The following is a 12,765-nucleotide window of genomic DNA, read 5'->3' as shown; positions in this document are numbered from 1 at the left end:
TCTTTTCAATCTGGCCTGCCGGACATTCCCAAATATTTTTTTTTTAGATGTTTAAGATGGAAAGTGTAGCTGCCCTTATGATGTGCAGTAATGTTTTCTAATGAACTATACAAAGTATTTCAATGGTTGGAATCTGTGCTTTTGCATGATATACTAGTTACTATGGTAATCTAATTAGTTACTATGGTAATGAATTGGTTACTATGGTCATCTAATTAGTTGCAATGCGGGTGTCAGGGACAGACGCGGAAGAAAGTTCTAAAGCTTAGTGATTTATTAGATGTATCAGATTGTAGGTGGGGTTTTCTCTTTTACCCTTTGCGTTCATATTTTGCTGTGTTTGTTTAATTTTTGTTGCGTTTCGCTCGATTGTAAAATATGTGGATGGAGAGGGGGTGTGACGTTCATATGTTGTCAATATTCAGTGTTTTATCCTTCATAGTTAATATTGTAAATAGGGATGTCCCGATCCAGGTTTTTGCACTTCCGATCCGATACCGATATTGTTTTTGCATTTCCGATCCGATACCGATACTGACCGATGCCGATACTGACCGATACTGGCCTATCCGAGCATGTATTGAAGTTTAAAGTTATTTAGCCTACTTAGTTGTCAGAATCATGTTGAAAAGGGTTTTAGTACTCTTGATAACAACTAGCCAGCTGAATTAGGGGAGTTTGAATAATACACAATGGTTGGTAACAAGAAACTGACCTGTTTATTCAAGGATAAACACAAAATAGACAAAATTATACATGACAAACAGAAATGGCATCATTGAACTAGGGCTGGGCGATATGGCCTTTTTTTAATATTGACATATTTTAAGGCCATATTGCGATACACGATATATATCTCGATATTGTGCCTTAGCCTTGAATGAACACTTGATGCATATAATCACAGCAGTATGATGATTCTATGTGTTTTGATTGATTGATTGAGACTTTTATTAGTAGGTTGCACAGTGAAGTACATATTCCGTACAATTGACCACTAAATGGTAACACCCCAATAAGGTTTTCAACTTGTTTAAGTCGGGGTCCACTTAAATTGATTCATGATACAGATATATACTATCAGATATATACTATCATCATAATACAGTCATCACACAAGATAATCACATTGAATTATTTACATTATTTTTAATCCAGGGTGTGGAGGGGGGCGCTGGATGTAAGTGTCAAAAAGACAGCCAGAAGAGTTTGATATGAGAATAAATCTAAAGTTAAAATATAGGGTAGAAATGCACCCATTTGCAGGAAATGTAGTCTTGATTTTCAAAATGTTCTTTCAAGGCTTGCATGTCTACATTAAAACATTCTTCTTCATACTGCATTAATATATGCTACTTTTAAACTTTCATGCAGGGAAGGAAATCACAACTAAATAGATCACAAATGTTTTCATACGGTGTTGATGTGGAAATTTTTGCCTCAGCATTTTGATGGTGTGGACGTGTGGCACCGAACGGAGATAAGCATCTCGACAGACATTACAATATTTGAACAATGATGACGAAAACGGTTTTCTCTGTCGTGTCCGTGTGTCGAAAATTGTTATGCGCTTATTTTTTTTATTTGATTTTGTGCGTGGCATAGATTTGCAGTGCGCAGAGGACGTTTGAGCAGGCGCGCACCTTAGCGGCTGCGCTAGCATCACAGCTAACGTTAGCCATGCTGCTACCTCTCTGCTTGGGGAGGACGTATACGTATGTGACGTATGACGTGACAGTATGTGACGTATGACGTGACAGTATGTGACGTATGACGTGACAGTATGTGACGTGTGTAAGAAGGTGCGCTCGCTGTCTGTGAGAGGGAGACACAGGAAAGAGTGAGAAGAGCCTGTCGTGTAATGCCAGCAGCTAAAAGCAACTGCGTGAGAATTGTGGATGTGTTGAAGGTGTGCTGGAAAATGCGGAACGGAAATTACGGAGCAGCAGAAAAGTGGAATGTATTATTTAATAATAATAATAAAAATAGATGAAATTTAGTGTAAAAAAACATTTATTGTGTGAATGCTCCTAAGCATTCACACAATAAAGTTATCAATAAATAGTTTAATGAGTTGTAATTCATACACTTAAAATAAGATTATCTCATTTAAAAAAAATGGATTTAAGAAGTTTAACATATTTTTTTTGGAACGGGGTGCTTGGGGGAGTTCCAAATACAATTCTGCAGAGGGCCCCAGTTGAGTGTTGTACGGCCCTGTCAACAGAATTGAGTGCAATGTTTTTTATTTGGTTTCCATATTTTGCACTACAGAATTAATTTGAGCTCAAACAAGAAAGGGACAAGCGGTAGAAAATGGATTGGGTCCTACTTCGCCTCGTTTTAGAGGTGACAGTATACGCAACACACGGCGGAATAATACCTGAACTATGTGAACAGGCACGCGCGGTCGTTTCCTTTTTTTTAAAAATGTTTTATTAGGCATTATTGTTTAACGACAGTGCTTGTGAATAGCTCCATACACAAGGCTCGCGGGTAAAACCCCGAGCAGAAAGGCCCGCCATTGTGTCCCTGCCGCGGGGAGGTTAGTACGTGCATGGGAAAGCCCGGGTTGGTGGTGGTGGCGGAGGGGCACACAACGTGACCTGACAACAAGGAACCTCCGGGAAAACCGTCAATCCTAAACTATGCACCGAGGAGAGAGAGAGCCGGGGTCCATAGAAGGGAGTTCGCGTTCAACGACGCGGCGTTGCAACGCCATTTTAGACTAAAATAAGCAAATATTCCTGGCCTGTGACATTTCTTAATCTTTGTGTTTGTTAGAAGCGGACAAAAAAACGAGCATGGGTGTTATTTTCAGCGAGGACTTGGAAAATGCAGTGGGTTGTCGTGAACTCCCCCTCAACACGCGAGGACCCCCTTGTAGCTTGGAGGCGGAGACGGGACCCCCGGTGACGTCAGTGGGCCTGTCTGTTTCCTGCAATAGAAAGTGAGGGAGAAGGTGAAGGCAGAAAACTGGAGCCGACCCCCCCTCACCAACACTCTTTCGTCGCTTTAAAGGTATAAACAGTTCGTGTGAGTATGGCGGAAGCTCCTCGGGGTTCGCCGGCGGTGTCTTAGCGTGTAAAGACGCGGGCTTTTTTTTTTATTTTTATTTTTTAGTCAGTCGTGTTACGAGTCGTTCGTTGTCGGCTCAACTTTCCCCTCGCCATTGTTTTTTTTTTTTTTTTGCTGCCTTTCCCTCAGCCCTCCCGCTCAAAGTCATAGTAGGTAAGCTCGGGGCTTATTTCCCCTCCTATGTGTGTGTGTGTGGACTGGGTACTGCGTGGACTTGTTGGCGTGAAGGCAGCGAGGGGTTTTCCCTGGCTCCTCCCACTCGCGCAGGGCGTGTTCACGTGTCGCAAGAAAATAGGCAATTTGCATTGTGTCCCCTTTTTTTGCTACAGCAATTAATTGCGTTCGGCTAAAAAAATGTTGCGTTCAAATGCATCCGTGCTTTATTAATCACCTGTCGGTGCATTCTCTTGTTTATTTTTTTTTTTTTTATAGCACCAGGGTGTTTCCTCAAAGAGCGAGAGAGAGAGAGAGAAAGAGAGGGAGGGTGAGACAGGCAAGGCTTGCTTTGCAGACAGACTGACAGGCAGACAGGCGTGCATGTCTCCCTTCTCCACGTCGTCGGGAGCTGCTGTGGAGTGTTACGTTACGTCCCCCCCCCCTCAGGTGAGAGGATTGTTTGTGTTTTGCATGAGGAGGAGAGGGGGGGGGGCTTGTAAATAAAGATGGATGGTACAAAAGCTGCAGATGATGCTCTCATCCGATGATGTCATCGCTCCGGCGCCACATGTAGCAGCAAAGTGTATGGAGAGAAAGAAGAAAAAAAAAAGCATCCCCTTGTAGTAAAGTGTTATGTAATCACCGTGGAGGGCAAACAAAGGAAGCGCTGCAACGTGCAGGTGTTGACGGGGATGATGCACGTGCATCAATATCGAACAGGCGTATCTTTTTTTGTTGTTGTTGCAGCTACTCGCGTGAAACCGGTTCACGTCTGCTTTTTAATAAGAATAGTAAAAATGATGGCACGCACGTGATGACAGTTGTCCTCTGTGTCACCCTAAGCGTTCATCGCACAGAGCTTTTATTGTGTGCATCTTTCATCCTCGGCGAGCACCCACCCACATGTCAATCAGGCTGGTTTGGCCCCAAAACTCCGTAGTGACAGATAGCGGTGGAAAAGTCACACCTCCACGGCCCCCCGAGCGACACCACAGAGGAGCCCCCGAGGGGGCACCTGTTAGAGGACTATAACCTCAATCGGCAGCTCTGTCCTGGACGAGCACGCAGCTGCCAAGTGCGAAATACAAGGCCAGCACAGTGTGGCGTTTAGGCGAAGCTCATCCCCACTTGACACGTGTGTGTGTTTTTTTTCCTTTCTTTTCTGTCGCAGATGTACGCCGATGCCGCCATCACCGCCACCTCGGGTCTCAGCTTCCCTCAAGGCTCGGCAGTAGAGGCCGGTTTTCCCAACATGCACTTGTGAACTGAGGTGGGAAAGATGCCGCGCACCAAGCAAAACAACCCGAAAAATCTAAAAGGTGAGTTTGCACTGGATTTTTGTCATTAAAAAGCAATAAGAGCAAACCTGGGCAAATTAAGGCCCAGGGGCCACATGCGGCCCGTTAAGCTTTTCAATCTGGCCCGCCGGACATTCCCAAATAATTTTTTTTTAGATCTTTAAGATGGAAAGTGTAGCTGCCATTATGATGTGCAGTGATGTTTTCTAATGACCATAAGTCTTCAACTATACAAAGTATTTCAATGGTTGGAATCTGTGCTTTTGCATGATGTACTAGTTACTATGGTAATCTAATTAGTTACTATCAGTGACGTGCAGTCACTAGAGCAGCGTTTCTCAAAGTGTGGGGCGCGCCCCACTGGTGGGGAATAGAGACATGACAGGTGGGGCGCGAGGAACGGGAGGAAATTTCACTTTAAATTTTTTTTTTAAATTATTATATTCTTAGATTATTTTTTTTACTATGCTTTCATTTTCTATACACACTGTAAATCACTTTGTGATTCTGTCTGTGAAATCCGCTATATAAATAAATGGAAATTACCGGTACTTATTTTTACTGTAGGCTTTATATTTCTCGGTAGGAGCGAAAGTTTGACAGACATAGCAACAGTAACTAATGGGGGCGGGGCTAAGCGGAACAAACTTTCGCGCGGATGGGTAACAGGCTAATGTGTGGATCACAATTACACAATTATATACATTTGTGACTCGCACCTCAAAGGTCGTCGAGCCAGAGCCAGCGCCTGCAGAGAAACAAAAATCTGACGGGCACACACTGTGTCATTCACCGGGAAGCACTCGCGTCAAGGCAGCTCAGCCCCGAACTCAATGAGGTTTTAACATGTTGTGAGCGCGGTAAATTTGATCAAAACACGACCACTGAAAGCGCGACTGTTCTCTGCACTGTGTGAGGAAATGGGAGCTGATCATACAGCCGTGCAGTTTCACAGTGAAGCAAGATGGCTCTCCTGGGGGAAAGTGCTGTCACTTGCCCTGTCTTGCCAAATGCATAGCTCCTCCTTTTTTTTTTTGCAAAGATTGCAAAGTGGCACTTTTATTGTATTTATTATTGAACTTGATGCAAGTTATTTGATTTATTATTGAACTTGATGCAAGTTATAACACTTTTTTTGATTTATTATTGAACTTGATGCAAGTTATAACACTTTTGTTTTATTTATTATTGAACTTGATGCAAGTTATAACACTTTTTTTGATTTATTATTGAACTTGATGCAAGTTATAACACTTTTTTTGATTTATTATCGAACTTGATGCAAGTTATAACACTTTTGTTTTATTTATTATTGAACTTGATGCAAGTTATAACACTTTTTTTGATTTATTATTGAACTTGATGCAAGTTATTTGATTTATTATTGAACTTGATGCAAGTTATAACACTTTTATTTGATTTATTATTGAACTTGATGCAAGTTATAACACTTTTTTTTTTATTATTATTGAACTTGATGCAAGTTATTTGATTTATTATTGAACTTGATGCAAGTTATAACACTTTTGATTTATTATTGAACGTGATGCAAGTTATAACACTTTTTGATTTATTATTGAACTTGATGCAAGTTATAACACTTTTTTGATTTATTATTGAACTTGATGCAAGTTATAACACTTTTTTTGATTTATTATTGAACTTGATGCAAGTTATAACACTTTTATTTAATTTATTATTGAACTTGATGCAAGTTATAACACTTTTTTTGATTTATTATTGAACGTGATGCAAGTTATAACACTTTTTTTGATTTATTATTGAACTTGATGCAAGTTATAACAGTTTTTTTGATTTATTATTGAACGTGATGCAAGTTATAACACTTTTTCTTATTTATTATTGAACTTGATGCATGTTATAACACTTTTGTTTTATTTATTATTGAACTTGATGGAAGTTATTTTATTTATTATTGAACTTGATGCAAGTTATACCACAGCTGCACAGTTACCTCACCTGCCATCATGGAAAGAAAAAAAATGTAAAAAGAAAAAAAAATATATTAAATTATTAAATGTATCCAGTGATTATACTATAAAGTTATTTTCCATTTAACTTCACCAGTTTTAGATGATTTTTATTCAAAATCGCTGAATTTTCACATTTGCCGTTCAAATACTGAGAAGAGACGGTGCGGTGAACAGCAGCCAGTCGAGGCACGTCACTCAGTGCCTCAACATGGACGGACTCGGCTAACTGCTGGCCTGCTGTGCAGTGAGACCGTATTGCTGTATGAACTATATTATACATTTCCATAGTTTAGTTAGCTGAGGTATATAATGTACAGTGTATTTTGTCAACAACTGTATGTGTGTAACGTATTTCTTGTGCTGAGCGATCATAAAACGGCTGCAAAAGACGCACTGGCTGAGGCTCGCCTCCTGCACCCCCGCCGTAGAATGCACGGCAACCCCTGACGGGAGTGTTATATCAACTAAAGCCCGCACTTAAACTTTCCACGTGCGAGATTGAATCTATTTAAAAAAGTTATTTCATAAGAAGCCAAAAAGTGCAAAAACAATAATGTTCGTGTTGGAGGAGTTGTGAATGACTGCAGGGCCACAACATTAGGTACACCTGCAGACTGCAGGTGTACCTAATTCACAACTCCTCCAACACGAACATTATTGTTTTTGCACTTTTTGGCTTCTTATTAAATAACTTTTGTAACCTATTTTTATGGGCTTTCCTCTTTGTGATGTTAAGTTCCTGTTATGCGCTGTTATACAGTATATGCCTTGAGCTCTTATTTTGAAGGCGCTAAGAGCGGAAGTGATGTCACGTTGCGGAGGTTTTTGAAAGAATGTAAATAAAGTGGTCCTCGTGTAAACTAGAGCCTCCGTGTTTGTTATTTTGTAGTTTCATACAGTATAGGTGACATTTATAAACCCTCGGTTATACTTTTTTAAATAGATTCAATCTTGCACGTGGAAAGTTGATGTGAGGGCTTTAGTTGATATAACACTCCCATCAGGGGGTTCATTAATCCGGCACAACAGCGGCGCATTTATAAGTAAAGGTAACGTTTTTTTATTAAATGTGCTTTTTTGTGTGCTACAGTTTGTATGTGTAAAGTTAAAGTTAAGTTAAAGTACCAATGATTGACACACACACACTAGGTGTAATGAAATTTGTCCTCTGCATTTGACCCATCCCCTTGTTCACCCCTTGGGAGGTGAGGGGAGCAGTGGGCAGCAGCGGCGCCGCGCCCGGGAATCATTTTTGGTGATTTAACCCCCAATTCCAACCCTTGATGCTGAGTGCCAAGCAGGGAAGAATGCTGGTATGATCTTTTAAACATAACCTGTTAACTGCTGCCAATCAAATGGTGAATAAGATACTCTTTAGGGTTCATATGTTTGTAAATCTGACTGTGATGAAGTCAGTGCCTCACCAGCCATCAACCTCACCGCACGTCACTGGTTACTATGGTAATGAATTGGTTACTATGGTCATCTAATTAGTTGCAATGCGGGTGTCAGGGACAGACGCGGAAGAAAGTTCTAAAGCTTAGTGATTTATTAGATGTATCAGATTGTAGGTGGGGTTTTCTCTTTTACCCTTCGCGTTCATATTTCGCTGTGTTTGTTTCATTTTTGTTGCGTTTCGCTCGATTGTAAAATATGTGGATGGAGAGGGGGTGTGACGTTCATATATTGTCAATATTCAGTGTTTTATCCTTCATAGTTAATATTGTAAATCCCACATTCTTTATTTTCCCGTACATTCTGGGTGTCTCGTTCAGTACAAAAAGGGTAAATGCCGTATTTTTAAGGTGGTCTGTCATAACGTTTTTAGCATTCAGACATTATTTTGACGTTTTGCATTAGTGTTCCTAAAAATCAGATATACCATTCCATTTATTCTCTTTCTGTTTCTCTGCAAGTAAACTGTGTGTGTTAACCTTGATCTTTGGAATGTGTTTTGACTAGAGAGATAATGTGCATGTGTTTTGACTAGACAGAGGGAAGAGGGGAGAGGGTTTTGGATCGGAAAGACAGACCATCTTAGCGGGGCGATCCGAATGTTCTATGCTGTCTCTGTGAATGTATATCTGCAAAGCTTTGCAAATATATTACAAAATACCTATTCTGTCTCTGGTGGTTTTTCAACTCAGCTTTAAGTGTCGTAAAGAGCTTGGGAGCGACTTGTGACTTGAATTCCCTGGGAGGAACAACTGGTCCAAACGCAACAGTTACTATGGTCATTTAATTAGTTGCAATGCGGGTGTCAGGGACAGACGCGGAAGAAAGTTCTAAAGCTTAGTGATTTATTAGATATATCAGATTGTAGGTGGGGTTTTCTCTTTTACCCTTCGCATTCATATTTCGCTGTGTTTGTTTCATTTTTGTTGCGTTTCGCTCGATCGTAAAATATGTGGATGGAGAGGGGGTGTGACGTTCATATGTTGTCAATATTCAGTGTTTTATCCTTCATAGTTAATATTGTAAACCCCACATTCTTTATTTTCCCGTACATTCTGGGTGTCTCGTTCAGTACAAAAAGGGTAAATGCCGTATTTTTAAGGTGGTCTGTCATAACGTTTTTAGCATTCAGACATTATTTTGACGTTTTGCATTAGTGTTCCTAAAAATCAGATATACCATTCCATTTATTCTCTTTCTGTTTCTCTGCAAGTAAACTGTGTGTGTTAACCTTGATCTTTGGAATGTGTTTTGACTAGAGAGAGGGGAGAGGGTTTTGGGTCGGAAAGACAGACCATCTTAGCGGGGCGATCCGAATGTTCTATGCTGTCTCTGTGAATGTATATCTGCAAAGCTTTGCAAATATATTACAAAATACCTATTCTGTCTCTGGTGGTTTTTCCAACTCAGCTTTAAGTGTCGTAAAGAGCTTGGGAGCGACTTGTGACTTGAATTCCCTGGGAGGAACAACTGGTCCAAACGCAACAGTTACTATGGTCATCTAATTAGTTGCAATGCGGGTGTCAGGGACAGACGCGGAAGAAAGTTCTAAAGCTTAGTGATTTATTAAATATATCAGATTGTAGGTGGGGTTTTCTCTTTTACCCTTCGCGTTCATATTTCGCTGTGTTTGTTTCATTTTTGTTGCGTTTCGCTTGATTGTAAAATATGTGGATGGAGAGGGGGTGTGACGTTCATATGTTGTCAATATTCAGTGTTTTATCCTTCATAGTTAATATTGTAAACCCCACATTCTTTATTTTCCCGTACATTCTGGGTGTCTCGTTCAGTACAAAAAGGGTGAATGCCGTATTTTTAAGGTGGTCTGTCATAACGTTTTTAGCATTCAGACATTATTTTGACGTTTTGCATTAGTGTTCCTAAAAATCAGATATACCGGCCCCCAGACACATTTTTTGTTTAAATTTGCCTCCCGAATCAAAATAATTGCCCAGGTCTGAATAAGAATCATTAAATGGAGTTTGTGAAAATTAAACAACCTAAATGGAATTAAAAAACATTAAATACGATGTTTAGAGGCATTAATAAGTTTCATGCAATTGCAATTTGCAACAAAAAAAACCCCCAAACAAACCACCTGACCCAGTTTTTTCAACCGGGGGGGAAAACTGCACTTCCAGATGTTCAATATTTGTAGAGGTACAATTTTTTTTCTTAAAAATATTGACATTTTATATTGATGTTTGTTTACCTATTTACGGAGTTTCCCCTTAACTAAACATGGCCGCGGCAAAATCATAGCCGCCACACTTTAAAAATTGGGGGCTTTTTTTAGTGAAACCAAATGAAAAGTAGTATAATGTATAGAAGTCACGCTATATTTGCGCTAGGGTTGTCCCGATACCAAAATGTATTTCGATTCTTTTCGATACTTTTCTAAATAAAGGGGACCACAAAAAATTGCATTATTGTCTTTATTTTAACAAAAAATCTTAGGGTACGTTAAACATATGTTTCTTATTGCAAGTTTGTCCTTAAATAAAATAGTGAGTATACGAGACAACTTTTATTTTATTAGTAAATAAGCAAAAAAAGGCTCCTAATTAGTCTGCTGACGTATGCAGTAACATATTGTGTCATTTACCATTCTATTATTTTGTTAAAATTATTAAGGACAAGTGGTAAAAAAATTATTGTTAATCTACTTGTTCATTTACTATTAATTTCTGCTTACTTTCTCTTTTAACATGTTCTATCTACACTTCTATCAAATTGTAATAATCACTTATTCTTCTGTTGTTTGGATGCTTTACATTAGTTTTGGATCATACCACACATTTGGGTGTCGATCCGATACCAAGTAGTTACAGTGTCATTCGTTGGTCATAATTTAAGTCCTCATGTGTCCAGGGACGCATTTCATGAGTTTATAAACATAATATACATTGTAACGATAAAAAGTATCGCTGTAATCAAAGTAGTATTGACTAGATACGCTATTGTACTTGGTATCATTACAGTGGATGTCAGGCGTAAATCCACCCATGGCGTTTGTTTACATTGTGACGCCGGTGAGCTACGGTGTGTAGTGAAGCATGTTTAGCTATTCCTCGTCCTGCAGGGATGATACTTGTAAGAAACTCACTTTATTTGTCGCCATGGAGGCGAGGATTAGTGATTTAGAAGTAGCTAAAACACTGGACGTTAGCCGCTAGCTAGCTAGCCGTGTCTTAAAGCACCTCTTCCTGAGGGCGTTTCAGTGTTATAACTTCACCTTTATCGTCAGTTTTTAAGCCAAAATGCGTCTGTTCTCCCTTTTCTGTCTACACACTGTGTCTGCTTGTAAGTACTCTGTGATTGTGCGCTGCCGAACATGCTCCTCTGCTCGTAAAACCAGCAATGTCACGATGTGAAGGCGATGCGCCGTCATGCCTGTTAAAAAAAGGCGCTATTTTCAACTTTTATTGCCAATTTTATGTCAACAACCACCCCTATTGAAGTGAAGTGAATTATATTTATATAGCACTTTTCTCTAGTGACTCGAAACTGCTTTTAAATAGTGAAACCCAATATCTAAGTTACCGTATTTTCCGCACCATAAGCCGCCCTGGGTTATAAGCCGCGCCTTCAATGAACGGCATATTTCAAAACTTTGTCCACCTATAAGCCGCCCCGTGTTATAAGCCGCATCTAACTGCGCTAAAGGAATGTCAAAAAAACAGTCAGATAGGTCAGTCAAACTTTAATAATATATTAAAAACCAGCGTGATGTGGGCGCGCATGGAGTCGTATATCAACATGGACGGAGCTGCGTGAAAAAAGCCACCCGGCCTCTTCGCGTAAACTTACCTTAACCACACGCTCATCTTTTCTTCATCCATCCATCCCTTCGAGTTAGCTTTTATGATGACGCCGGCTGGAAAGGTCTCTTTTGGCAAGGTCTTCCTTTTGAATATCACCATGGGTGGAAGTTTCTGGCCATTAGCATGGCAAGCTAGAACCACAGTGAAGGATGACTTCTCATTCCCTGTGGTGCGAATATTCACCGTACGTGCTCCCGTTGTATCCACAGTGCGGTTCACAGGAATATCAAAAGTCAGTGGAACCTCGTCCATGTTGATAATGTTCTCTGGCCGGATCTTTTTTTCAGCTATCTTGTTTTTACAATATGCACGGAAAGTAGCCAGCTTTTCTTGAAAGTCTTTAGGCAGTTGCTGTGAAATAGTAGTCCGTGTGCGGATGGAGAGATTGCGTCTTTTCATGAACCGGATCCCTGTCGCTTAGTAGGAGCCATTTTGTGGTCTTTACAGATGTAAACACACAAAGGAAATGAAACGTAATATCCGCGCACTTCTTTTTCTTCTTCTACGCGGGCGGGTGGTTGCTTACAGTAGAAGAAGAAGCGCTTCCTGTTCTATGGGGGCGGGTGCTTACCTTGGCGGTTGCTTGCGTAGAAGAAGAAGCACTTCCTCTTCTACGGGGAAAAAAGATGGCGGCTGTTTACCGTTGTTGCGAGACCGAAACTTTATGAAAATGAATCTTAATATTAATCCATATATAAAGCGCACCGGGTTATAAGCCGCACTGTCAGCTTTTGAGTAAATTTGTGGTTTTTAGGTGCGGCTAATAGTGCTGAAAATACGGTACATTTAAAGCAGTGTGGGTGGCACTGGGAGCAGGTGGGTAAAGTGTCTTGCCCAAGGACACAACGGTAGTGACTAGGATGGCGGAAGCGGGGATCGAACCTGGAACCCTCAAGTTGCTGGCACGTCCACTCTACCAACCAAGCTATACCGCCCCTATTCCAACAGGTTTTACCTGCC

At 40.4% G+C, this 12,765-nt stretch overlaps 1 protein-coding gene across 1 annotated transcript in view; it reads left to right on the top strand.

Moving 5' to 3' along the window:
* Nucleotides 1-3,562: 3,562 nt before the first annotated feature.
* The window catches only part of hivep1 (HIVEP zinc finger 1), a 236,557-nt gene continuing 227,354 nt past the window's right edge, over nt 3,563-12,765 (top strand). The window contains exons 1-2 of the mRNA XM_061983183.1: nt 3,563-3,681; nt 4,406-4,553. Coding sequence (XP_061839167.1) covers nt 4,514-4,553 — 40 coding nt within the window. The 5' untranslated portion in view covers nt 3,563-3,681; nt 4,406-4,513. The remainder of the gene's footprint in view (nt 3,682-4,405; nt 4,554-12,765) is intronic.

This window comes from Nerophis lumbriciformis, linkage group LG21 (genome assembly GCF_033978685.3).
Source record: "Nerophis lumbriciformis linkage group LG21, RoL_Nlum_v2.1, whole genome shotgun sequence".
In the NCBI taxonomy this organism is placed as follows: domain Eukaryota; kingdom Metazoa; phylum Chordata; class Actinopteri; order Syngnathiformes; family Syngnathidae; genus Nerophis; species Nerophis lumbriciformis.
This window is presented reverse-complemented; position numbering and strand designations above follow the sequence as displayed.